The following is a 27,217-nucleotide window of genomic DNA, read 5'->3' on the forward strand; positions in this document are numbered from 1 at the left end:
CTTCTTCTTCTTCTTCTTCTTCTTCTTCTTCTTCTTCTTCTTCTTCTTCTTCTTCTTCTTCTTCTTCTTCTTCTTCTTGTTTTTAAGATTTATTTATTTCTTATATGTAAGTACACTGTAACTGTCTTCAGATAGCCTAGAAGGGGGCATCAGAGCTCATTATGGATGGATGTGAGCCACCATGTGGTTGCTGGGAATTGAACTCAGGACCATTGGAAGAGCAGTCAGTGCTCTTAACCTCTGAGCCATCTCTCCAGCCCCTGAGATTCTCTCTTGTATCTCTTGTATTCTGTTGGTGATGCTTGCATCTCTGACTCCTGTTCTCTTTCCTAGGTTTTTCATCTCTAGGGCTGTCTCCCTTTGTGATTCCTTTATTGTTTCTATTTCCATTTTTAGATCTTGGATGGTTTTGCTCATTTCCTTCAACTGCTTGATTGTGTTTTCCTGTAATTCTTTAAGGTATTTTTGTGTTTTCTTTCAGGGCTTCTACCTGTTTACCTGTTGTTCTCCTGTATTTCTTTAAGGGAGTTATTTATGTCCTTCTTAAAGCTCTCGATCATCATCATGAGAAGTGATTTTAGATCAAAATCTTGCTTTTCCTGTGTGATGGTGTATCCAGGGCTTGCTATGTTGGGAGAATTGGGTTCTGATGATGCCAAGTAACCTTGGTTTCTGTTACTTATGTTCTTATGCTTGCCTCCGCCATCTGGTTATCTCTAGTGCTACCTGCCCTGGCTATGTCTGACTGGAGCCTGTCCTTCCTGTGATCCTGGTTGTATCAAAACTCCTTAGAGTTCAGCTGTCTCTGGGATCCTGTGATTCTGGGATCCTGTGACCCTGAGATATTGGGTGTGTCAGAGCTCCTGGGAGTCAAGCTGCCTCTGGGACCCCGAGTTCCTGGTGTGACCAAGCTCCTAGGATCTTGGGATCCTGGAATCCTGTGATCCTGGGTGTGTTAGTGTGTCTGGGAGTGGAGCTTCCTCTGGGTGTTGTGGGATGGCTGCAGAGTTCGGGCCCAAGGTCTACTCAGAGCTTATTTTTTTTTTGGCTCTTGAGACAGGCTCTTTTTTTTTCTGAAAGAAAATAAGAGCTCTTTTTTTGTAGTTAATATTCTATTGATATTTATATAATTACACACACACACACATATATATTCTAGCCCCCATTTGTATTTAATTTTAATGATGAAGTTAAGGTAGTATTGATAAAATGCATGTCTAGTGATTTACTGATGAATATATTTTAAGCAATCAAAACACCCTAAAGTGGGTTCACCTGTAATTCTGAGGGAGCATGTAGAAGATTATAGCACTATAACTCCAGCTCTCGCCACTTGGTTCCCTTATTAAGATTCAAATAATCAAACCCAATATGTGAAGGGCTGAGTGAAGCGAGTTGAGCTAACAGAGGCAGAAGGCAGATTAGGGGTGGATGCCAAGACTCACGTTGACCTGCTGGTGTTCAGGACTGCCAGCGAGTGGACGGCGAGTGGAGCTGGTGGTCCATTAGTCTTCGCGTCCAGCTAGCAAGCTGTGGCGCTGCTTTGGTGGAACTTCTGTGTTACAGTGGGGGGCTCTGGAGGCCCATCCGCGTGGTTCTGCTTTATTCTAAAATTCTCTGTGTGATTTGTTTCTTTAAAAAAAAAGTTTCATCTTTAAGAACTTGAATGTAAGTGTAAATTATTTTCTGTTAAGCAGTGATTGTACAAATTATAACACTTTAAGATGTTGATTGTAATCAGGAAATGCCATTACATGAAATGTTCTGAAGACCACGATCCGAGAGGTTTTTTTTCCCTTCTCCCTCTAGTGGGCAGAAATTGTTTTAAAGCTGTAATACGGTAGGGTTCATTCGTATTGAGTGTGTCACAATATACTCTCAGATTTAAAGAAGGATTAGAAGTGCTGTTATTTTAGAAACATTAAACAAACTTTTATTCCTTTGCAGGCATAATAGTGGATCCTTGAATGTCGAAGACGTACTTACCAGCTTTGACAACACAGGAAATGTTTGTAAGTTATATGCTCACTATGAAACATATTCAGTGCTTTAAAAACCAAATTTTAGTTTCACCCTAATATTTATATTAACCTTTTTATATTCATGTTATATGTGTATACACATATATGCATATATTATATATATGTATGTATGTATGCATGCATACATACATATATGCATATATTATATATATGTACGCATGCACGCATATATGCATGCATATTAGAAATTCCTGGTACCTTTAGCTGTAGAATGAACCCCATAGGAGATGCATACTAAATGGGGTATGGCAGGTTTTACCAAAACTTTATGGCGATGTGTGTTTGAGACAGAGTATAGATCAGAAGGGAGTCTGGATTCCCCCGTGCCTGCCATTCCTTCTGTTTCTTGTTTCCATCGCAGCTTTCCCTGGAAGTTCAGTTGATCTGCTTGCTTTGGCTACTGTACTCGTCTTTTTTGGTGCCGATTAAATCCACAGCACATTCTTCATGATGTCACTATACTTAAAATGCAGGTGATAGAGGCTATATTACATTTTTGTCTAAGTCACTGATTAATTGGTGATTTATTTCTCTGCTGAGAACTTAAGCAATTCTAAAATAATGCCATATGATGAAAGAAATCAGGTAAGAAGATGTTCACATCATAGTTAAATAACATCTCATGATAAGAACTATGTGTGTCTTCTAAGTTGTTGCACAGGATACTTATCAAAACAATGAATCAAGCCGGGTATGGTGGCGCACGCCTTTAATCCCAGCACTCGGGAGACAGAGGCAGGCGGATTTCTGAGTTCAAGGCCAGCCTGGTCTACAGAGTGAGTTCCAGGACAGCCAGGGCTACACAGAGAAACCCTGTCTCGAAAAACCAAAACCAAAACCAAAAACAAAAACAAAAAACAAAAAACAATGAATCATTAGTAAAATATGACTGTTTCAAATTTTAAAATAATTAAATTTTTTTTCTAAGAGGAAACATCATAATTACTTATTGTCTATTCTTAAATGATAAACTTTGCTGATAGTACTGTTTTACCAAATGGATGGATTTTACTTGAGTAATGTATTATCACAGACATTTTGTTCTATGTCCATATTTTCGTTAGTTCTTGCTTGCATAGAAAAGTTATATTTTGTCACTAAGGAATCTGTAAATGTTCTGTTACTGCAAAATATTTAGAATGGCATAGGTTTCCTTTGCACGGACAGTGATAGGTTACCTTTTAGCTTACACATGCTGGCCTTTAGTGAATTCTGACTTAGGTGTATATTGTAGTTTTGTTGGGAGCAAGGCAGGGACTGACCAAGGGATGCTATGGTGTTTGAGAACACTGCAGTAATGTGAAATATCATTAAGTCAGCCCTGTGCACACATTTAGAACATGATCCTGGAATGCGAATACTTTTAAATTCAGTAACATAAACCAAGTATTGTTTTCTTTCTTTCTTTCTTTCTTTCTTTCTTTCTTTCTTTCTTTCTTTCTTTCTTTCTTTCTTTCTTTCTTTCTTTTTTTAAAGTATTATTTTCTTGACTCACTATGAAGTGGGGCCACTAGCTGGCAGCACTGCATATAATAAAATGTCTCTCAATGGTCCAAGGTATTACGTCATACATAAATCACTGGCCCGTCCTTCTCTAACATCCTTCATTACCCACACCCCTTAGCTGTCGCACTGACTAGTGAAGAAATCACGTTTTTGAGGACGCCCTTCCCCTCTCTGTCCTGTGTTGAGGATGCCTGACCCCCACCCCCCGTCCTGTGTTGAGGATGCCCTGCTCCCTCTCTGTCCTATGTTGATGACACCCTCCTCCCACCCCCAATCCTGTGTGAGGACGCCTTCCCACTCTGTGTTGTTTGGTAGGGAACTACAGAACAAGATATGTCTGCACCTTAGGTGATCTATGTCGTTTCTGTGAACTTGACTTCCATTCATTTTTAAAGACTACATATAATTCATGGACGCCGTAGAACTCTCTCTTTCTCACAGTTGATGCTCAATAAGTGGAAGCTACTTTATGGTTCCTGGTGCTTGGTGCTTTTCAAACTTGTTTAAAAGGGCTTATAAGTATGCCCAATTTATGTTGTTAAGGCTTATTGTAAAACAAACAAGTTGAAAAGAGACACCAAAAATTATTTTGATGTTTTAAAATGAATGATTTTGATTGAACTAAAAAGCTAGAAAAATTAGAAAAAATTAACAAAATAGTTTATTAAAATGTTTTATTATAATAGTCTTAAGAACCTGAAAATATTGTCAAGAGACAGATGTAGTAACAAAAACAAGGTGTCTTAAGACTTTTCTATCTATACCTTTTTGGCATGTGAGGGTCTGGGTGGTATGGGTGCTGTGTGTGTGTTCATGTGGTGGTTGTGTGTGGATATGCATGTGTGTGGAGGCCTGAGGCTGAGGCCAGCAGCCTTCCTCTGTTGTCTGCCTAGTCCAGCGGCAAGGTCTCCTGAGCTTGACCGTGTAGCGAGACTGGCTGCCCGCTGCTCTAGGGAGAGTTAGCCATGGGCACCACACCTTCCTGCCCTTTACATGGTCTGGGATGTGAGCCCAGGTGATTGTGTGGCCAGCGCTTCCTCCCCGGAGTCATCTCCTGCTCCATATGCAACATTCTACTTTGTGGTGCAAATATTATATGTGGAGTACCTGGTCCTTCCTCTTCCCGCCCATCTTTCCCCTGCCTCTCTTCTCTGACCTGGTCCTTCCTCTTCCTGCCCATCTTTCCCCTGCCTCTCTTCTCTGCTGTTTGTTTCCTTTGTCCCAGACCATTCTACTTCCACGTCATATACATGTATAGGATTTATGTGACTAGGTTTACTCTTAAATATGTGACTACATTTACTCTTTCGTTTATGGGGAACAGCTATTGAAATTCCACTTCATAGATAAATATATAAAGTCTCATTAAAGTAAATACTAGCTAAGCTTTTTTATATAATCATAAAATGCTCATAGACAAAAAAGAAGTTTTTCATTTGATACATAAATTTGATTGAATTTTATTAGTGTTGCTAGGCTGAGTTTGTGAGTGGCAAGCCCAGCAGAGGGCGCCACAAGCATAATTCTGTTTCAGAGCACTGTGTAAAGCCAGGAGTAACTGTAAGCTTTCATTGTATAATTAAAGACTTGTTTATATGCTTCCATAGATTTATTTTTAATATATTCAATGCATTTGCCAATCATTAAGATAAAAACTTTTCTTATCTTTGAATTGATTTTGTTTTTGTTTGAAATGCTGAAATGTAAGTTTTTCTATTTGTAGCCTTAGGTTCTGATCTTCTGACCCTGATATGGGGCTTGAAGTGGTACTCTGGAATGTCAGTTCCTATAGATCTGGTGTGATAGTGTGCGAAGGATATTTACAATGAAGAACGAAGCTCCTGATGGTAGAAATGATGAGCCCAGCACTTAGGTTCTTCAGGTTACTAATACTTAATAACAGAAACAATAATTAAAACATTTTAGAGTCATCAGATTCTGCCGTTAGGCCCAGGGAATGCACTCCCGATGCAGTGGAGCATCCATCCTAAATGGAAAACCAAGTCATGGTTATGCTCAGTTATGCTTGGAAAGAGTTCCAGAATCTCCAAAACTATGTGGAAAAGTCTTCCTGATTTGGGGAAATAATTGAAATATCTAATTATTTATTTCCTCTTATATTGGAAAAGAAAATATTTTTTATACTTGCTTTTGTTTACATTTTGTTTGTAACCTTAAAATGGCTTATAATCTTGATGTATTTTACTACTTGACTTCTTTTCAATGATGTAAGAAGGAGTTAAGATAGATTTCATGGGCTGGCTATGGGGTGGCTTAGAACTAGTGCTTGCTGACATTTCACAAGTACCAAGGTAGTCGCAGAAAGAATCAAAAGTGTCATGGAGAATTCATCATTTCTGCACACCGACTTACTGCTTCAGGACCCAACATTTTGCTTTATGGAAAGCAAACTATTTTCAAGTCAAGCGTCCTACGAACAGGCTTGCCTGTTCTGTTCTCGAGAGCATCCTTCCTAAGATGCCCAAGCCGCTCTGCAGAGAGAATGTGTGTGCTACTGCCCATAGTGCCTAGAAAGAGATGCCATCATGTGAGCTAGGGAGCAGTGTAAGTCAGCAGCCTTCATCTCCAGGGAGGGTCACTTCTGCCGATCCCTGGTCAGCGGAGCCCTGGAGCCCCGTGTCTGACAGTGCTGCCTGGATTCCTGCTTTTGTTCTCCCTGGGGGCAGACTCCCCTTTCCTGCTAGGCCCCCTGACTTCCGCTGGGAGAAGCCCACCATGCTGTTTCCCTAAAGCTGTCTCTTTCTTCTACTGAAGTGATCTTTTTACTTTTGGAGACAGGGTGTTTCTGTGTAGTTCTGTCTGTCCTGGAAATAACCAGGCAGAACAGCTGGCCTTGCTTCTCAAGCTCCTCCTCCTTCTGCCTCCTGCCGTCTGGGATCAAAGGCCTGCACCACCATGTTCTGCCCAAAATGGGCTTTGAAGATATGATTCTTCTCACCTTAGTTGATAACAAATTTGGATATCATAGCATCTATTACAGTTATTTGGTATTTACAATATCCCCTATATATTTGGAAATAGAATAGTTTCCCTTACATGTTTTTAAAGTGTACTATGTTTTCATAGTCTGAACAGATAAATCAATATTTCTCATATAATTTATTTCACATGCGCAGAACATATTTACCACATAGGTAATATATAAAATTTAATAATAGTACTGCATTAACTAGGAATATAGAAATAATGAAAATTCAGAAACAATTCTATTAATGTAGACACATAAATATATATATATATATTAATATATGTCTGTTATTTGTAGTGTATATAAGCCAGTAGTTGTTATATATCATTGCGATATTTTAGTGTCAGCCAGAATTTTTGGCTAATGTCGTAACTTCATCTTGGAGACTATATTAGTAAAACACCTCTTGCTGTTCTTTCAAGTTTCGCCTCTTGTGTCTGGGCTCTGATAGGACTCTGTGATTGGCAGATGTCTCACAGCCTCCTACATGTGTTTGAGCCTCTTCTCCCATCCTTCACTTGTGACAGTGGTGATCTTCCCCGCCAGGAATTGTTGGGCACAGCTGAGCTTTTAATGAGTAAGCTCTAGTCTTTCCCTGATACTTACCTACTGTAGATCTGTTTTAGGATATGCCTAACACTGGTATCTTTTAGACTAGTGATCAAGTGTTACTAGAGGAAAGCTTATGTATTTATTTTCACCTACCTCAGAGAAACTGAAGGGAAATTATGGAAATATATTTTTAGTTTTCCTATTACATTATTATTTTGTCATATAGAGTGTATACTATGTGTAGAATCCCAACGCTTCACAATGTCAAGTTGACTTAAAATGTTTTCTCATTCAAATAGAGTTATGTTTTATATAGTTATATATACTTATATACAGGAGACCTATAGAGACCTAATCTGCATATGTAATATACACGTGAGTTGCATGCCTGTAACGCATTATAAAGCATACACGTGTAATGTACATTGTATTGGTAAATTGTCATGGGTGGGGCAGGTCCTCCACTTCAGAGCTAAGCCCCTTGTCCAGGGTGGGCTGGATCCTTAACCCCATCGCTGTGAGGAAAGAAGAGCTAGACAGGTCAAGAGTGTGCCCTCTAGAGGAGTTAGAAGGAGAGCTGTTTCCAACAGAGGTCACTGTTTATCCCGGCAGATTAACTGCTTATGGTGGAAACAGGAAGCCACAGGTTAGCACATCAATGGAAAATAAAAAGCTGGATCAGAAACTCTAGCTGACCCCTTCTCTGTGTCTTTCCCATGCAGTGTCTGCTGGGTGGTAGGAGGGCCTGAACTGAAGGTCTGCTGCCTGTGTGTGCTATTTTATTCTCTTCTGCTTGCTGTGTGTCTAATAACCTCATCCATTCAAAACTGAGGGCATAGCTGTCGTGACCACTCTCCATGTGAACAATATATAAACACAGATATAATTCCTGCATGAATTACATAGCCATCATATATTTGTTTACATGTATGTCTTGTGACCTATAGCCATCCATACTTTGTATTTCTATGCAAATATAAACATATATTTTAGTAGTTGAATTTAAAAGTGAGAAAACTTGGCTTTTTATGGGTCATTCACTGTTCTTTTTTAAAGTAGGTGTCACCATAGGAAGTGCATGTGAGATTGATTTAGCTCTGCCAGCTATTTGTTGCATAATCTCCAGGGAGTCTTTGAACAAGTGCTCCCTCTTGAGAAACACTAGCTACTTTGTACTGTGATAAACATATCTGATATAAGACTATGTGATTGTAAGTACTGTACTTTTGATTAGTGGTGTTGGTATCGCCAACCTTTTATTTTTTTATTTTTAATTTTTTTTATTGGATTTTGAGACAAAGTTTTTCTATGTTATCCCCCACTGTCCTGGAACTCACTCTGTAGACCAGGCTGGCCTTGAACTCAGAAATCCTCCAGCCTCTGCCTCTTGAGTGCTGGGATAGAAGGCGTGCGCCACCACTGCCTGGCTCTCATTCTTGAGCTTTTCTAGTTTTCTGGTTATTAGAAAATCATAGAAGGAAGGAAGTATGTTTCCTGTCTGAAGATGTCCCATCGCTTGTTATATGCAGTGCACTGTTGACTGATCTGTAACCAAGAGTGTGGCACTCATGTGTACACAGTAAGTGTGTTAGTGTAGAAGAGACAGTTCTCACAGACCGCGGCATCCGGGACTCATGTGACCAAAGTGGAGCATCAGTGATGGGAAAGGATTGATGTTTCTTTTGCAAACACTTAATGAGGAGTTAAAAAATAACAAAGCCTGTATTTCATAGCAACATAAATTTAAGTTGGATAAAATGCTTGATTGGAAACTGGCATTCCTGTCCACTCCAGATGAGTACTTCTGTTGTGTCGAGACGGGGATGCTCTTCCAAATGTAACCTAAATCCCTGGGACTTCAAGATTATAAATAGATTGACTAGCAGTTTAGGACACTTCATTCAGAAGGCAGCATCAGGAAGCTGCAGTGTAAGCGACACACTGGCAGTTGATATTTGAGAAGTGTATGCTGACAGAAGTGTAGTCTCTAGAGAGAGCTTTCAGACCAGCAGCGGAAAGGCCAGCAAGCAACAGTTCACTTTCACAGAGGCAGTCTGGCAGTCTGGCAGTCTGGCAGTTTCCTTAACAGTTCTAAGTATCTAGTTTCTGACTATTCCCTTTCTGAAAAATAGTGCAACTATTATATTAAGCTATTAGTAAAGGGATGCACTGTAGCACAGTGAATGTAGACATTTAATTTAGGGGACTTGTTAATTATGGATCCTCCATACAGTGGGCTGCTACTGTATAGTTATCGACAGTCTAGGAAACATATTGAGTTAAAAGTCAATGCAGAAGGGCTGGAGAGAAGGCTCAGTAGTTAAGAGCACTGACTGCTCTTCCATAGGTCCTGAGTTCAATTCCCAGCACCTATGTCAGCTTATAACTGTGTTTAACTATAGTCCCATGGGATCTGATGCCCTCTTTTGGTGTGTGGATGTACATGCAGACAAAATGCCCATATACATAAATAAGTAGATTAAAAAACCAGTACAATAAATGTGGCCAATTTATTTACTTGTGTGTATGTGTATGTGTGTGAGAGAGAGACAGAATCAGAGAGCAAGAGACAGAGACCGAGAGACAGACAGGGAGAAAAGACAAAGGATAATTTTGGATGTCATCTTTATCCTTAGGAAAACCTCCCACTTCTTTTGAAGCTGTCTCATTGGCTTGGAGCTCACCAAGGAGGAGAGACTGGCTGGTTAGGGCACAGCTCTCCTGTCCCCTCCTTTCCAGTGCTAAGATCACGTTTGTCCCACTACACTTGGCATTTTAACATGGGTCTGTAATGAAACTCATGTGCTTATGCTCAGGAGGCATGTCCCTGGTCCAAATGTGCTCGCTTTTTGTAAACTATATACACCCACAGAGCATCCGAATAGTTGATGATGCACAGAGCTGAGTTACAGTGCTCAGTGCTTTGTTGGGATTATGAGTAATTTGCATTTTCTTCATTATGGTTTCCAGAATTGTTTGAATTTTTATGATATATATATATTTCATTTACAACTAGGAAGAAAAGAACATTGCTTTCATTTTTAAAAAGTATTCTTTAACTTCCAAGTGAAGTATTTATCTTTGAAAGCTGTGATAAAAATCTCAAATTATTTAGGATAAGGAAGCAACACATTTTACCAGTCAAAAAACAGATAATGCCTTATTTTCTCTGATAGGCTCACAGTGTGTCAGATGTCAGTATCTCCCAATATATTTTCAAGAACTCAAAAATCAAAGCAACAGTCTTACATTAGGGCGGGGAGTACAAAGGGTTAAAGTCACACAGTGATTAGTTTTAGGCAAACTTTCTAGGTGTTTTCTCCTGTTTAGGATGTGTGGATGGGCAGCAGCTGGGAGATGGGAGGCTGCAGCAGAGAGCTGCTGGTGGGCAGAGAGCTGCTGGTGGGCAACAGAGGCTTGGCTCCAGAGCTCAGGGAACAGGAGTTTTCTTTTGGCTCAATGTTGTGTACGTGTGGCCCAAGCCGCACAGAACCCTTCACATTTGGTGTCCTGGGCCACCGGGCAAGGAACATTTAGATGATACGACTTTTTAAATGAACTTTTTACATTTCCATTTGAAATGCCAGGGAGTTAGAAGAAGCATTTAGATATCTCTTTATAACATTATTTTCCTGTTTTTATTTGAAGCATGGAGTTAGAGTGTTTGTCTTTGACAGAAGGCGGAGATGGCTCACTGGTTCAGAGCGCTGACTGCTCTTCCAGACATCCTGAGTTCAATTCCCAGCAACCACATGGTGGCTTGCAACCATCTGCAGTGGGATCTGATGCCCTCTACTGGTGTGTCTGAAGACAGCTACAGTGTACTCATATAAGTAAAATAAATAAATAAATCTTTAAAAAAATATATATAAGTAAATAGAGGAGAGTGTTTTTAAAACGACTAGCTGAAGCCGACTGCTTCTTAGAACCTGGTGCTCTGCTCAGCGAGACAGCACTGAACGGTATCCTGTCCGTTAGGTGTCTGCTGAGTGTCTGGAGACGGATGGGTCTCGTCACATGCAGCCAGGATCCCAGCGAGTCCCACTCTTCCAGCAAATGCCGAGTAGTAGTCCTTCTGCCCTCTCTTCTGGCAACTTCCGTTCCTTTTCCCATTCCTTACAGAGTTTATCAGCTGCATTAGCAATCTTATCCCAGGGGATGAACTTTCCTTATTGATGGGCAGAGTTAGACCCATATTTTAAAGGCTTGGTGAGTGACCACCCAGGAACGCAGAGCCCTTCTCCTGTATGTCTCCAAGGGTTCGTCTCCCCACCATGGTGAGAAGTGGGTTTTAAAGTTCATGATGAGAACTGAAAACTGCAGTGCTAACTTGAGGGACAGAAAATAACTTGGCCAAAGGGAAAAGAGCGTGATTGGTGGATTGTCTCAGAGGACTCTGAGTAAAGGTCACTGGAAAATGGGCTCTCTGGGGTTTCTGAGAGGTAACTGACATTCTAATGGAGCAGGGATTTGGGGAGTGAAGGCAGTAAAGAGAGACTAGACCATGCGTTTGCTTTAATAGTCTTAAGGTAAATGTCCACTTTTTCTTCCTTTCTTTTTCTTGAAGTGCTGCTGTTTGTGATAATAACACAGTAGCGATCGTGACTTGTGCTCCACCAAAGCACTCCTCGAGTTTATGGCCAAAGTGATCATTTAAAATTGCATACATAAACAACACACAGAGAGCAACTAAAAGAATATTCTGAATATTCTTGTTCTGGTCTCGGGCAGCCTTTCCACAGAGCATAGCTGCAGGTGTGTGGGCATTTGTATGGCCTGGGTATACTATACCGTGTTACGAATTCTTGATGTGAACAAAGTAGTTAATGGTCACCTGCACTGACTTCTGTTATATGTGTCTTGCTTTCTTCCCTCCACTCTTGTCTCTTAACCTTTAATCTGAATATTTGAGTCGGGTCCTGGGGAGGTAGGAAGGAATGAAGATTCAAATCATGCTATCTGAGTGCCTGAGTCTCAAAATGTGGATAAGCTATGTATATTGTAGACAGTTTGCCTGCTCACTCTGCTTGTCGGAGTATACTGCAGTAGTTGGAGTGTCCCAGTAGGCAGTGACCACATGCTGTGTCTGAAGCCTTTGTTCTTCTGGGATGACATAGGCCAGGCTTTTGGGTCATTGCCATCAGAATTTCTGACAGTTCACATGACTTAATTTTTGACTGAAAGGTGTGGTGGGACTCGGAATTAAGAGCAATAGTATTTTATATTATTATATATATTATATATATTATATATATTATATTAACAGTGCCTCATTATAAAACAGGGCCCACTCTGGATGGTTAATTTTCTGAGTGCATTCAGAAGCCAAGGTTAGAAATATTGGAAGGTTACATTTATCACTTACAGCTAGGCTTGTATTTTTATCTCTCCATGGTACCCTGAAGAGGACCTGGCTGAAGGCCCATTCCAGGTGTTTGTCTGAATCTTTAGTGCATGCAAATAATTTTCTTAAAAAAAGATTTATTTATCTATTTATTTACTTTATATATGTGAGCACACCATTACTGTCTTCAGACAACCAGAAGAGGGCATCGGATCCCATTACAGATAGTTGTGAGCCACCATGTGGTTGCTGGGAATTGAACTCAGGACCTTTGAAAAAGTAGTCAGTGCTCTTAACCACTGAGCTCTCTCTAGCCCTGTAAATTCTTTTTTAAATTTGATTTATTGTTCTATATAATAGGTAAGTTTAGGTCTAACTTTTATAGAAAATATACTATAGGCCCCTAAATGAATAGAAACTGAATTTAGAACATTTATTTTTGTGTAACTAATGCAATATTTTTTTTTTAAAAAAATAGCTGAGATGTTAAAGTAAAGAGAATTCATATATTGTGTGGTTTTAGTTTCTTTTTAGAGTGCATATAATTTAGTGGCCCAAGTCTAAGCTCACACATATGATACTCATTATTTGGAGAGACCACGTTCTTTCTTTTACTCTTCCTCTGACCAGTAGTCATTTGAGTTTACAACCTCATTATTTCCTATATATTTGAAAGACACATCCATTTTGTGTATTTTTCAGATTTTTTTATCAACCTAAGAGTAGTAAACTTTCATTAGTCATTTTATTTACTGAAGTCAGTGAAATAAAATACTTGTAAATAAGTTTTAGTGATCTCTTTTTTAGCCAGGAATGTTAATATCCAATCCTTTGGAAAGTATTCTCTACATGTTATCTGAAATTATTGAGATCTATCAACAAATATTTATATTATCCTACTTAACAAACATAAGCTAATATTTTTACAAATATTTTATGACAGGCAAGTATTTTAAAGAAAACATGTTTTTTTAAACTTTGATTGATTGAGTTAAGCCTGTGAACCATAATTTTAAAATAAAATTAAACATTAATATAGAGCTACAGAAGAACAACAGATGAAAATTTAAGTATTGGTGAGTATATGTGTGTGCATGTTTGCATATATGTGACTATGTATATAAACATTTCATATGTAATCCATCAAATAGGTACCTCAGTCTTCACTTGCCGTTTCTTGTCTTACTTATAGATTGGAAAAGGAAGCGCAGGTGTTTGTTAAGTCCTCTCTGTGCTGTCCCGCATTTCAGTGCTCACGGGATCTCTCCGCTTTGCCTGAGCTGCTGCAAAGGAGTAACACATTCTTTCTACATCTGCTGAAGAAACCTCTGTTAAATCTGGATCAGTCTCAGTGTCTGATGCATCCAGGGACTTGGATGATTTCTGTGAACTACGTTTAAATTCACCAGCAATCCGCTTTTAGAAAACAATGTAAAATAACCACATTGCTTCTCCAGTGAAGGCCCACCCAGCTAATACTGGCCAGAGTGCTTCAACTTACTCATGACAGTAAGAACTTTAGTAGCATGCATGTATTATCTTATTTTCATATTTGAAGGCCTAATACATTTTCAGTTAAAATATCTCCAGGTAGAGCATCCGTTTTACAGACCAAAGGTGGTTTTCTGAAGCCTCTGACTGGTCTGTCGGCCTGTTACAAACCTTGAATCCTTGAATATCTTTTTTTTTTTTTTAAACATCGAATTAAAAATTTTTTTAAATTAATTTATTTATTGAGTATAAGTAAACTGTAGCTGTCTCCAGACACTCCAGAAGAGGGCATCAGATCTCATTACAGATGGTTGTGAGCCACCATGTGGTTGCTAGGGTTTGAACTCAGGACCTCTGGAAGAACAACAAACAGTCAGTGCTCTTAACCTCTGAGTCATCTCTCCAGCCTGAAACCTTGAATATCTTGAATTCTTCTACTGTCCTCTGAGGATTCATTGCATCTCTTTTTGCATTGGGTATCAATCATAAATTATTCTCTTAGGTTTACTTTGCCATCTCATACAGTTATAAATTACAGTAGCTTCATGCAAAAGTAAGAGGGAGTAATTTTTTTGAGGCTTGGAGATATGCAGGGAATTTTTTTTTTTTTTTTTTGAGGCTTGGTGATACGTTGGTTGGATAGAAAGTGTGATCAAATTTCAAATGATTTTTCTCCTCAGAACTGCACAGCAATGCACTGCACTTTCTAGAAATTGATAAGCTGAATGCTATTTTAATTCTTTCTCTCCACCCCCCACTTTAAAATGAAACCTGTTCATTCTCCTGTGAGCCTGACAGAGCCTCGTCCTGGGGTTCTATACTGATGATGGAATCTGTCCTGGCTCTGCTTCAGACACTGTGCTGGCTGTTTGGTGGACACTGACCTTACCCACGTTGCTTTTAGCTCTGAGAAATGTTCTTAAGGATTTCCATGGTGATTTTCTCTTCTGTTTTCATCACCGCTGTCTTTGTAACTTTTACTTCTTGATGGCATACTCAGGACAGATCATTTTTCAATCTTCTGATTAACAATCTTTCTACTATGTGTTTACTCTTGGATATTTACACAACTTTTTATCTTCCAACTCTCATGTTACTGTTTTCCATTTTTATCTTTATGCCTTTTAAGGTGTGAAGCTTTTGGGTCTTGTTTTTCCTGGTGTCTCAAAACAATTTTCATTGTTTCCTGGTTGCATTTCTGTTCAGACAGCCCCTGCAAGTTACTTTAAATTTTTTTTTTTTTTTTTGGCTTCCGTCTTCCTTATTGAAGTTTCATAAAATGGGCGTCTTCAGTTGTATAAAACCAGAAACTACAGTGATGCTCCAGCTGTTGGCCGCAGGTTTCTCTGTAGGAGCACCTGATTGGGCTGTTCCTGAGGAAGCCCATATGCTTGGGTGTTCCTATTGAACTGGCTTAGCTTTCTAGATAGTTAATATGTGGAAATTTCATGTTGACCATTTTTTTTTATCGCATACAGCTACACATATTCCAGTCTCATATGATTAATTAATGATTTAACGTAACACCCATCTTGATACTTTGGTTGGATATATAATGATTGAATTGCAAATGATTTTCTCTTCAGAACCGAACTGTACTTTCTAGAGCATGATAAGCTGAATGTTATTTTAATTCTCTCTTTCCCCCCACCTCTTTTCTAAATGAACCCTGTTAGTTCTCTGTGGCACCTGGTAGACTCCTCTCCCCAGGGTTCTAAAATTCCGCCCTGGTTCTGTTTTTATGCTGTATTGACCATTCAGTGGACATTTTAAATTTACTTTTAAGGAGACTACATGGTGTTCTTGGTAAATCTATATTAGAAAAAAATATTTCCAGTTTCAGTGTATTAACAAAGCTTTGTACAGGCTTTAGAAATTGTTTATTTCTAAATTCTGTAGCTCTCAACGTTCAATTCAAGTGTCATTTACCAACTTATAAGGCCTTTTCTGACTCTGCTGAGTAGGAGCTCACAGTTCTGTGTCTGCCTGTTGATCTTCTCAAATTTGAAATTCACTGAGATGGGGCCGGCCAGACGGACTGGTGAGTCTGGCACTCATGACCTAATTTCAATCTCTCGAATCCTCATGACAGAAGGAGAGAACCAACTCTAGCAATTCAACCTCTGACCTCCCATATAGACCAGGATATTCATGTATGTGTGCAAACACAGAAACATACCTTCAAAATAAATAAATTAAATATAAAAATTGAAGTTCATCAAAATATATTGAATATATTGTATTATAATTGTGTGTAAATCCCTCAGACCATATGAGTCTTATAGTTTTGTTTGTGTATTATACATAACTGCTTAGCAGATAGAGAATACGCAATAAGCATTGTGGGTTATTGAAATTAATATCCAAAAAAGGAAACCATATTTAAATAATTAATTTATATGGTTTCTTACTCAATATTTGCTAAAGGCCAGGAAGTGATAGGCCATGATTCTCTAACACATCTCTAGCGTGTTCATATGCGATAGATTACTTTGTAATTCCTTTAAATATCCATTGTCTCTAGTGAATTTGAAGTTTCACTTCATGGTGTTTCTTTTCTAGGAACAAATACACAGTTGTATCGTTTCTCATGTGTGTGTACAGTACACACACACACTATATTCTTCAAGTGGTAGCTTACTCATATTTAAAAAGAAATAATTGTCATTTTTCTTAAATCTTAGTGATATTTTCCCTCCGAGTATCTTTTGCTGGCAGAGCACTAAGTGGCCATTCATCTAGGTTTTGATCAGTGCAATGTATTTTAAGCCACTGGTTCTAAAATACATTCAAATGGCATGCCCTATTCCTCATGAATTGCTTTCTTTGCTTAAATTTCCCCCGCAGACCACCAGCAATCCCTTAAGTACTTCTCCTACCTGCTAATGCTAGCTTTTAAAATCTACTTAATGTTCCCGCTCTCTTCCCTTTGTGCCTCTGTCACTTAATACACCTCCGTGCTCGCCCGACGTCGTTCCTTCTCAAGGTCGTTATGCTTTTAGGAGGATTTTTTTTCTTGTCTTTTTTCTACTGTCTTGGATGCATTGATTCTGTTTCTCCACTGCAAAGAGCTTAGTGGAAGCTGGAAGTGAGTACTATGGGCGACTTTAAAAAGATTTTCTGTAAAATATTAAGAGCATAAAAATGAAGGTAGTTACTATATAACTCGTGTTCCAAAAGGCCTTTGATAAATTTTTAAAGGCATTAATAAAGAGAACTAAAATGAAATTTGTTTAAATTTCCTAAATAGGAGGAAAAGGGGAGTCTTGAAGATTGGCAGCTGTTAGATTGAGTGATAAGTAAATTAGGGTTCATTCTTTCCTATCCTGGTTATTTTTGTATATCCTAAAATATTTTTCAAATACAAGGTTTAGAAGATCTCACTATCATTTCCCTCCCTGTTAACCTGGCAGGCGCAGGCGCCCTCTTTGGTGTGTGCCCTCCAGGGTGTAACACCCACGGGTGGTGACTGAGGGCTTCCTTGGATTAGTAGGGAGAATAACTGGAAACGTTCTCACTGCTTCACTTCTATCACAAATGGGAATAAGCTGTGGTCTGTGGTATATCTATATCAATGCATTATAAAGTAGCCATTAAAAGCATGAACTGAGTTTATGTTGTATTCTGGAAAGACACATCAGATATTATTGTTAGATGAGTTGAATAATGTGGTAATGTAATTTTATTTTTATAAAAAGGAACTGTAAATATGGAAAGATCTGTGAAGATCAAATTATAAGTCTGAGTAATTTATAAAAAGTGGCTCCTGAAAAGATGGGGTGGAAGAAAAATTACCTTCTCATTTATTACTTTTTGTATTGTTTGATCTTTCAAATATGCCTTGCTTTGGGGAAATGTAATAAAAATCTTTTAAATGTAAAAATAAAGTACTTACAAAGCAAGTGTCAGTTCATCTGTGATAATATAACCTCTTCACTAAAAATTTTAAGCAAAGCAGATGTGCATGGTGACCCAAGTGATAAATTAAATCATGATTTCCCTTGAGAAGGAAAAGTGACTAATTTGAGGATTCATGCTCTGGAGATTATGACTGTTCCCAAACTTGAGTAGAAATTACTCACTGCAGATTAGAAGAAGTCATCTGGCTTTCTATTAATCATCATCATTGCAAAAAGAACCTTCTGATAACAGCTGAGAGCAGCACTAATCTATGAGGTAGCTATAAATATTTAGGAGGCAGTGTGAAGCATGTCCACTCAGTAAGAAAGCAGCGCTTGCAGGCCCTAGGGCCTCTGGTCTCCCAGCCATTTGTTCTTCGCCAGGTTTGTAGTGTCAGGCATAAATCCTCTCCTGTGGAACTCAGGAATCCAGTCAGAAAGGGATTGGTTACTATATTAGTCAGGGTTTTCAAAAGGAACAGAACTGATTGTGTGTGTGTGTGTGTGTATGTGTGTGTGTGTAATTTGTTAGACTGGCTTACAAGGTGTGGTGTGGTCGGAGTAGTCCAATAATGGCTGTCTCACAATGGAAAGACCAAGAGTCAAAGTTCAGTCTAGACTGGGTGTCTCAGCAGTCCCAGTGTGGCGCTAGAGTCCTAAAGGGTTCCTGGAGAGCCAAGGATCTTTAGTCTGTGTTAGAATCCCAAAGAAGTAGGTTCTCATATAGGTGAAGGAGTGAATGTCTCAGTAACAGGATAGATAACCTTGCTGATGAGTGGGAAGGCAAAAAGCAAGAGCAAAAAGCAAGAGCAAAAAGCAAGAGCAAAAAGCAAGAGCAAAAAGCAAGAGCAAAAAGCAAGAGCTTCCTTCCATGTCTTTCTTTTTATGTGAACTGCCACCAGAAGATGTGGCCAGGACATAGGGTGGGCTTTCCACCTCTAATAACCGGATTAGGGAAATCCTTCACAGGTTTAGTTGATTCCAGATGTAGTCAAGTTGACCACCAAGATCAGCTGCTGCTCACAGGTACCCTGTAGGAGTCATTGCACTGTCCCACACCTCGCCAGGTGGGTCATGATTGTAGCCTGCAGCTCGGTAAGCCTTGCCCGTTAGCCTGTGTAGCACCTTCCCAAGTTAGTCAACATGGAGGAACCCGCTACCTCAGTTCTAGCCTCATTTCCCTATGTGGTACAACCAAAAAGTATGTGAAAAGTCATAATTTGGAACACATTTCAATAGTTACCTGTCTCATGGTAGACTTAAGAGGCAGAATCCAATGTTAAGTAAATGTATATTTAATACATGTTTATTACATCTACATTTCTTTTTAAACAAAGACTAGCTTAAAGGTTTTCATTTAAGCACTGATACTTCTTCCTCATAGATGAGGAAAACCTATACTCAAAGGGTTCAGAACAGGATAGATTCTGCCCCATTGTCTTCCTTGCCCGCTTTGAGGCCAAGTGTTTGATTGGCAGTAGGGGAGAGGGTGGGCGGGTGTAAGTAGCATCCATGGTGAACTTGTGGTTCTGGGAATCCAGCTGGAGGCTGGAGGCTCCTTGGCAGTCTGAGCAGGTGCTGTGCACCCCGACTTGCTCACTGGCTCTCTTTTCCTCCATAATTGGTACAGGCTTAGACTCAGCCACGGGCAGAAACTGAGAAGAGGAGGTCGGTGCCTTTAGGGCTTAGCTTCCTGCTTTGCTGTAGGGAATTTGGTTATATTTCAGTAAATGGACGAGTTCATTAGGGATAAGGAGAGTCATGTGCTTCAGTGTCAACCAAGGAAGTGACATTCATAGAAAGGGGGAAGGTGTAAATAAACCCTGTGATGCTGGATTGGAAATGAAGATACCAACATGCCACTTTAGATAGAGGTAGTTAGACTGGTAGACAGGATGGTAATGGGATATTTCCTAGATCTGTCTTGGTCTCCTTGGGGTGAACACTACTATTTGGATATTGGAGTCTTCTTTTTTTTTTTTTTCCGGTTTTCTTTTTTTTCTTCATTAATTTATTCACTTTACATCTCTAAATCTGCTCCCCTTTCCTCCCCTCCCCCAGCCCTTCTCCCCACTCCACTCTCCTTCTCTGAGAAGGTGGGGGGGGGCTGGGTATCACCACATAAAGTCTGTGTAGGACGAGACACATCCTCTCTGACTGAGGCAAGGGGAGTTAGGGGAACAGGATCCACAGATTCAGGGACTGCCCCTGCTGTCCCTGTTGTAAGAAGCAAAGCTCTTTGAAGAAATAGCTAACTCCAGAACTGGGCATTATAGGTCATGAAATAAAGAATGTACCCAACGTGATGGATATATGCCTGAAAGACTGGCTTGAAGATGTTCATGTTGACTAAATTAAGCTTGTTGAGAAAATGAGTGTCCAAATAAATGATGGAAAAATAATCTTTTGGATAAAGTAAGACTCTGTAAGTCTATACATACATACATACATACATACATATATATATATATGAAATATATTATAAAATATAAAATATGTAAAATATTTTAAAAATATAATAAAGTATAAAATGTGAAATATAAAATAAAACATAAAATTTTGTATCTTAGACTGCCATGTTCTAAGAACAGGCTCTATATAATAGAACCTCAGCACTAGCGATATTTTGGACAGGATGGTTTTAGAATAAGCGGGGCTTGAGGTCATGGACCAGCCTGTACAGCTATAGCAACGTTCGTACCTGCTTCATACCCAACATCAGCATGTCTCCCTCCCTCCATCTTCCACTTCACTTCCATTCGTGAGACCTGAAGATGTCGTCAGACATTGCCAGACGTCCTTTGGAAGAGGAATGGTTACAGAACTGCCTGTACTCCCTTCGAGAACCACTGGTCTAGAAGGAATAATTTTTAGAAAAGTGTATATACTAGCCATCATATTAACAGCTGATTGAGGAGTGAACTATCAATAATACTAAAACAGGGAAAATTTTGATGAGAAACAGGGTACTAATTTCAAAGTAGTCACAAAATACCAATTAACAACTTACAACTTGATGCAATGTGCCTTTAAAAAAAGATTGATCTATCTATCTATCTATCTATCTATCTATCTATCTATCTATCTATCTATCTACCTACCTACCTACCTATCTACCTATCTATCTATCTATCTATCTATCTGTCTGTCTGTCTGTCTGTCTGTCTGTCTGTCTGTCTATCTATCTATCTATCTGAGTGCTCCATCTGCATATGCACCTCATGACAGAAGAGGGCATCAAATCCCATTATAGATGGTTGTGAGCCACTGTGTAGTTTATAGAAATTAAACTCAGGACCTCTGCAAAAGGAGTTACCTCTTCAGCCCCAAATGCAATGTACTTATGATTGACTTCACAATAGCAGATAGCACCTTACAAAGTAGTTCAAATTAAGATCTTGTGCTTTCTATAGATGCTGTCTTGGGAGCACGGCAATGCTTTTGTGGTATCCCTGCCCCAAAGCATAAATCACAAGGAAGGTCAGACTGCGGGTAATAACTGACCTATTTTTCTTCAGATATATTGTGATCTTGGAAGGCAGGGAAAAGAATAATGAACTCTCACAGGGGGCTGGAGAGATGGCTCAGTGGTTAAGAGCACTGACTGCTCTTCCAGAGGTCCTGAGTTCAATTCCCAGCAACTACATGGTGGCTCACAGCCATCTGTAATGGGGATCCGATGCCCTCTTCTGGTGTGTCTGAAGACAGCAACAGTGTACTCACATGAAATAAATAAATAAATAAATAAATAAGTAAATAAATAAATAAATATTTAAAAAACAAAAAACAAAAAACAAAACCAACTCTCCCAGGATGTAGACATGATAGCCAAGTTATGTATTTTGGACCCGTAAAGGAAAATAGAATTTTAATTGGAGCTTGTGGATTAGATGGTAATACTGATTCATTGTTTATTTTCAAATTTTTATGATTAAAGCATAGCTATGTAGAAATCTTTTAAAAAACTCTGTTTTCCAAGTACATGGCTGGCCCAGGATGCTTAACTTGCTGTTTCTATTTTTTTAGTTCTTCATATGGGTGGCCCCTTTTGATGACATTTATTCCTTGTACTTACTTTCTTGTTTAATACCTGCTTTTTTATTTCTGTTTTCCTTAAAGGAAACTTAGAGCAGCAGGCGTCTCTGTGTTGCACTTAAAACAGTGTCGAAACCAGTTCCTGCTGTCCAGTAAATATTTGACTCAACAAGAGTTCCTGTATCTATTAACCCCTTGTTTCACAGAACCAATTTGTACACACCGAGATGGGTAAAAAGGCAGCTTCGACATCTTGTGGACATTAATATGTTATGAGAGAAGGAGATAAGCATAATAGTAATTGTTGTGTAAGAATAGAGAGAAAGAAGGAAGAGAGAAGACGAGACATAGAATTATGTAATATAACCTAAAATAGCTCATGGGATTGCTTGGATGTGCCTAAAGACTTGGACTGAATACAGCTTCCCTAGGACTCATTTAGCCCAACCATTGAATTATTACTGAATAAACTGGGACCTAGCTCAATCTGCTCTCATGCCAGCTGGCTTTACTTTAAGGCTGTAAATAATTTTAAATCCTTTTAAGAAGTAGAAGAGAAACCTGCTCAGCACAAGCTGAAGTGGGATGGGTAATGTTAAGTTATTCTGATCTAAAGTCACCATCTCTTCCAATCTAAAGTGAGACATGTGGGTTTTTTCCCCTGCAAATCAGTTCTTAGGCGCCCCAAATTATTTTGACATTTTAGCAATTTCTTGATCACTGAAAATTGAGACTTAAAAAAAAACTGCAAAATTGCTATTTATCTGATCCAGAGCATATAATTTGTCTTTTAAGTAGGTGTATGGCATCTTAAAGGTGGAGCTATATAAGCGAGGTCAGGGGAATACCACAACCATTAAATGTTTAAAAACCCGACCACTTTGTCCTTTGGAAAACTCACCTTTTCATCTTACTGCCATTTTAAGATGGCTTCTGAAAAGCTAGTATTAGCTGTATGTTTGCTCAGAGTTTGTAAGGCTTTATAAAAACGTGATATAAAGATACTGTTACGCCAGTGTGAAACATGTGAGGTCTTAACATTGAGAATTCAAATCAATCCTGAAGTTCCAAGTCTGTTCACAGGAATACTTAGACGTCTGTCATTTCACTTAAATGAAATATTCTAATTTATTCAAAGCAGTGTATCAGTTATAAATTCTTTAATATGTCAGAAGACTAGTGCAAAAGGATAGGAGAAATAAATTTATGAATAAAACAGGGACTGGGGAGCCCAGGGAACTCACTGGTGAGTTACGGTAAACCTCAGGACTTAAGAGAGTTTTAAAAGTATGTCCCTGTGGGGTGGCACTTGCCTGGACTCTCAGGACTTGGAGGGAGTGAGGGAGGAGTATTGAGTTCAAGGTCATCCTTGGCTGGCTAGTGAGCTCCAGTTGAGCCTTGTCTGAAAAGCCACACAACTGTAGACAAACCCCATGCAGGGTCATCAGCTAGTAAAGGCGCTTGCCAGCAAGCATAACTTCCTAAGTTCAACTCCCAGAGTCCACGTGGTGGGAGGAGAGAACCAACCCCATACATTTCTCCCTGGCTTTCTAAGGAGTGCCGTGGTAAGCTTGTGGGTACACACACACACACAAACACACACACACACACACACACACACACACACTCTAAATGTAAACCAAAAACAAAAATATAATAATAATAACAAATAAAACTTTACATCCAGAGATGAACTAGTGAATTTTAGCTCATTTCCAGGAAATGAAACTTACTTTTTAAAATAAAATGTTTACACTTTTGTGGTTTGAATGAGAACTGTCTCCCGTGTTTGAGTACTTGGTTCCTAGTTGGTGGCCTTGTCTGGGGGAGTCTAGCAGGGCCCCCTTGCTGGAGGCAGCTTGCTGTCATGCCTCCCTGCCCCGATGGGCCCCACCCTCGGAACTGTAAGCACAATACACTCTTTTCCCCATCAGTCCCTCAGAGTCATGGTGTTCTATAATTAGCAACAGAAAAGTACCTATACTAATTCTATATAATATTAAATTTTAAAAGAATTTATTTTGATTTTAGTTGCATGTCTCTGTGTGGGCATGTGTGTGTGAGTGCAGGTGCCCATAGAGGCCAAAGAGGGCAGAGTCCAGATGAGCGTGCTGGGAACTGAACTACCCAAGTGTATGCTCTTAGCCACTGAGCTATCTCTTCAGCTCCTTATAAAATTCAACTTAAAAAAAAAAAAAAAAGAGAAAGAATTGGTAATTCTAAAATAGCAACATTTGGCTGAGATTTTCCTATTGAAGTCATACAACTTACTAATAGAAATCTCATTTTTGAATACATGACCTTGATTATTGAATCTCAGAGGTTAACTGTTACTCTCCGTAATTAGTTTCTAAAAGCATGAATGGGATTGCTTAATCTTGTAAAATATTTCTTTTATTTGAGAAAATAGAATTTGAGATGGGAAGACAGCACTTTGTACGTAGCACCCCTGGGTGTGCATGTTGGCATCCATGCACATCTTATGCCTAGTTCATGTTTTACGAGACAAAATAAAAAGAAATTAACCAAGTGTGCTTAAAGCTCCACCACCCATTTTAAAGACTTATTTTTACTTTATGCGTATGAACGTTTGCGTGCATGTGAGTGTGTGTGTCAGGTGTGTGACTGAGACCAGAGGACAGCATTAGTTCCCCTGGAACTGGAGTTGCAGGTGGTTGTGGGCAGCCCCGTGGGGCTGGGAATTGAACATGGGTCCTCCGCAAGAGCCGCAAGTGCTGCTGACTGCTCAGAATCTATTTAACCTATGAATTTTTATTTTAAAATTTCTTCTCTTATAGCTTCACGGTTAATTCTCTATAAAGAAGATATTTTCTGTTGTTTTGTTAAACATTCACTATGTATTGGACTGTTTTTAATGGTAATTTGTACTTACAAATGGATCTTTCCGTCCTCTGTTAATTAATTTCCTCTCTCCAGATTATGATGTTAATACAGATTAGAGCATTACACAAATACATTAGTGGCTATACTTCCTTCGAGTCTTTTTCTTTGCCTTTTAAATTGGTAACTTTGTGTAACTTTTATGAATTTCTAATGTAAACAGAGGGAGCAAATTGTGTGTGTATGCATATGTATGAAATCTATAATGAAATCACAGTTTAGAGGAGGAATTATATGTTTAAAGTCTTCAATTCTGAGAAAACAATGATCCCACGTTTCTTCAAGTGGCTGCCATAGAATGGAAATTGAAATCCCTGGGTGGGAAGTGTGCTAGAAACCATAGTATTCCTTTTCAACGTATTTTGCATCGCCTTATACATATACTCAGTACTTCATTTCTAACCCCTACACATTGACTCACGCTGAGACTCATAATACTGTTTTATGTTTTAAATTCAAATATTGTTTTTAAAGGGAAATTGCTACTAGCGCTGGCTAAGCTTCACATAATAGTTTAGTAAATGGTTGTAGCTTTGATTCTTCTCCTGTCAGTCTAAATGTGAACTAATATTATTCAAAAGTCTTTTCAAGACGTTGATAATTGTTTCAGTTAACCAAATGCTTTACCAAATAATATCAATCCATGAAGTGTAGTAGGGTTTTAGTGAATTTACTATTTAGAACATAATAAGCGTATATCTACAGAATTCAATGCTAATGGATATCTTTTGAGTGCCCATGTGCTTGAAGAAAGAGGGACTGTACTATCTTAATAGAACAATATTTTTAGCCTTTTGTCTTAACAGAACAAATTATAAATCACTGAAAAATTACACATGTGATATATGATAATAGTTTTAAAAATATGTTTTAAAATGTAATTTGTTTAGGGTTAATTTGATAAATGCTTTGTGTAAATAAATGTGTCGATTTTGATGAGTTGACATTTTTATACCCTTGTGTATTTTACTAGAGCAGTCTCTCCCCCTCAGAGGTTCCTCTCAGCTGTTTCCAAGTCAATCCCCAGTTCTTTAATCAGCCATTATAGGTCCGGCTGGAATTTTCTAGTGTTTTGTAAGTAGAGGTTTTACCTGCACTGTTTCCTTCTTATGGAGAGGTCTGGAGACATTTCTATGATGTGTTCATCTGTTCCTTGTAAGTCCCCAGTGCGATCACTGCATGGATATACCCTCTGTGTATCCACTTACTTGTCAGCAGACATTCGAGTTCATTGTGCGTTGTGTTATTTTGAAGAAAATTGATAGAAAAGTGCTTGTCTTGTGCAGTGTGTGTATGATATGTGAATGTGTTTGTGCACATTTATATATGTGTGTGGGCAGTGGGGTGGTGGTGTGTCATGTAATGTGTGTGTGTGTAGGGCAGACACAACCTCAGTTGTGGGTTCTCACTCCCCACTTTGTTTGGGACAGCATCTCTTTTATTCACTGCTGCATGTGCCCAGCTGATCTGTGAACTTCTGGGGATCCCCCTGTCTCCACCCCCTGCTCCTCCTGACCCACCTGCTTCACCAACGCACTGGGAGTACATAGTGAGTGCCTCTGCGCTTGTTTTAAGTGTCAGTTTGGGGGCTAGGACTCAAGCTCCTGAGCTTGCATGGCAAGCATGATCCCAGCTTCCCTTACAGACTTACGAATGTATCCATCCATCCATCCATCCATCATCTATTTATCTGTTGTGTGTGTGTGTGTCCACAAAGGTGCAGACATGCAAGCATGTCACAGCATGTGTGTGTGAGTTGGAGGACAACTGTGAGAGTCCGTTCTCTCTTTCCATCCTTGGGTACTGGGGATGGAAGTCAGGTTATCAGGCTTGGTAGCAAGTGTCTTTCTTTACTGAACCATCTTACTAGTCCCCTTGTAGACTTTTAAAATACATATATAAACATAAACATAAAATTGAAAAGCAGAGTGGGTCATACCATGTATTTATTAGCCTGTGCTCACATTTTCTCTATCATATTAAAAGATCTTGGCATATCAACCTATCATACTTCTTGTTTAACCTTTTAGTGTCTGCATAGTATTACGTTATTAACCATTTCTTACCTAGATTCTCTTCCTTTTGGTTGCTGTTTAACTTTTTTGACTTTCTGGTATTCTAAATATTGCTTAATTGTGCAGTTAGTATTTATACTAATTTTTAATGGCAGACATAAAAGTTATCACAAATGGTGTCTTTAAATGACATAAATGTATCATCATTATTCTTCTCCAAGTGAGAAATCTGACCCAGGTCACNAGGGTATGAGATGAAGATGTATATAGGTGAGCACCCATCCCAGGTCACAAGGTATGAGATGAAGATGTATATAGGTGAGCATCCATTTTGGAGCCCTAGGGAAGGATGATTTCCATCCTCAGTCAGCTTCCTGCTGTTCCCTCCATCCACTGCTCCTTACAACCTCCTCTACCTTCATAGTGAAGAGTCAGAAGGCCAC

The 27,217-nt window shown here is 39.0% G+C and overlaps 1 protein-coding gene across 3 annotated transcripts in view; it reads left to right on the plus strand.

Moving 5' to 3' along the window:
* Positions 1–27,217, plus strand: part of Camkmt (calmodulin-lysine N-methyltransferase) — a 365,448-nt gene that overhangs the window by 16,464 nt on the left and 321,767 nt on the right. For 2 of the 3 annotated variants that reach the window (XM_021218032.2, XM_029531344.1), the window contains exon 3: positions 1,948–2,012. In XM_021218032.2, the coding sequence (XP_021073691.1) occupies positions 1,948–2,012 (65 nt within the window). Of the gene's footprint in view, positions 1–1,947; positions 2,013–13,625; positions 14,130–27,217 lie in introns of those variants that run through there. The other variant, XM_029531345.1, reaches the window with a different exon arrangement.

The sequence above is a fragment of the Mus pahari genome, chromosome 18, assembly GCF_900095145.1.
Source record: "Mus pahari chromosome 18, PAHARI_EIJ_v1.1, whole genome shotgun sequence".
Classification (NCBI taxonomy): Eukaryota; Metazoa; Chordata; class Mammalia; order Rodentia; family Muridae; genus Mus; species Mus pahari.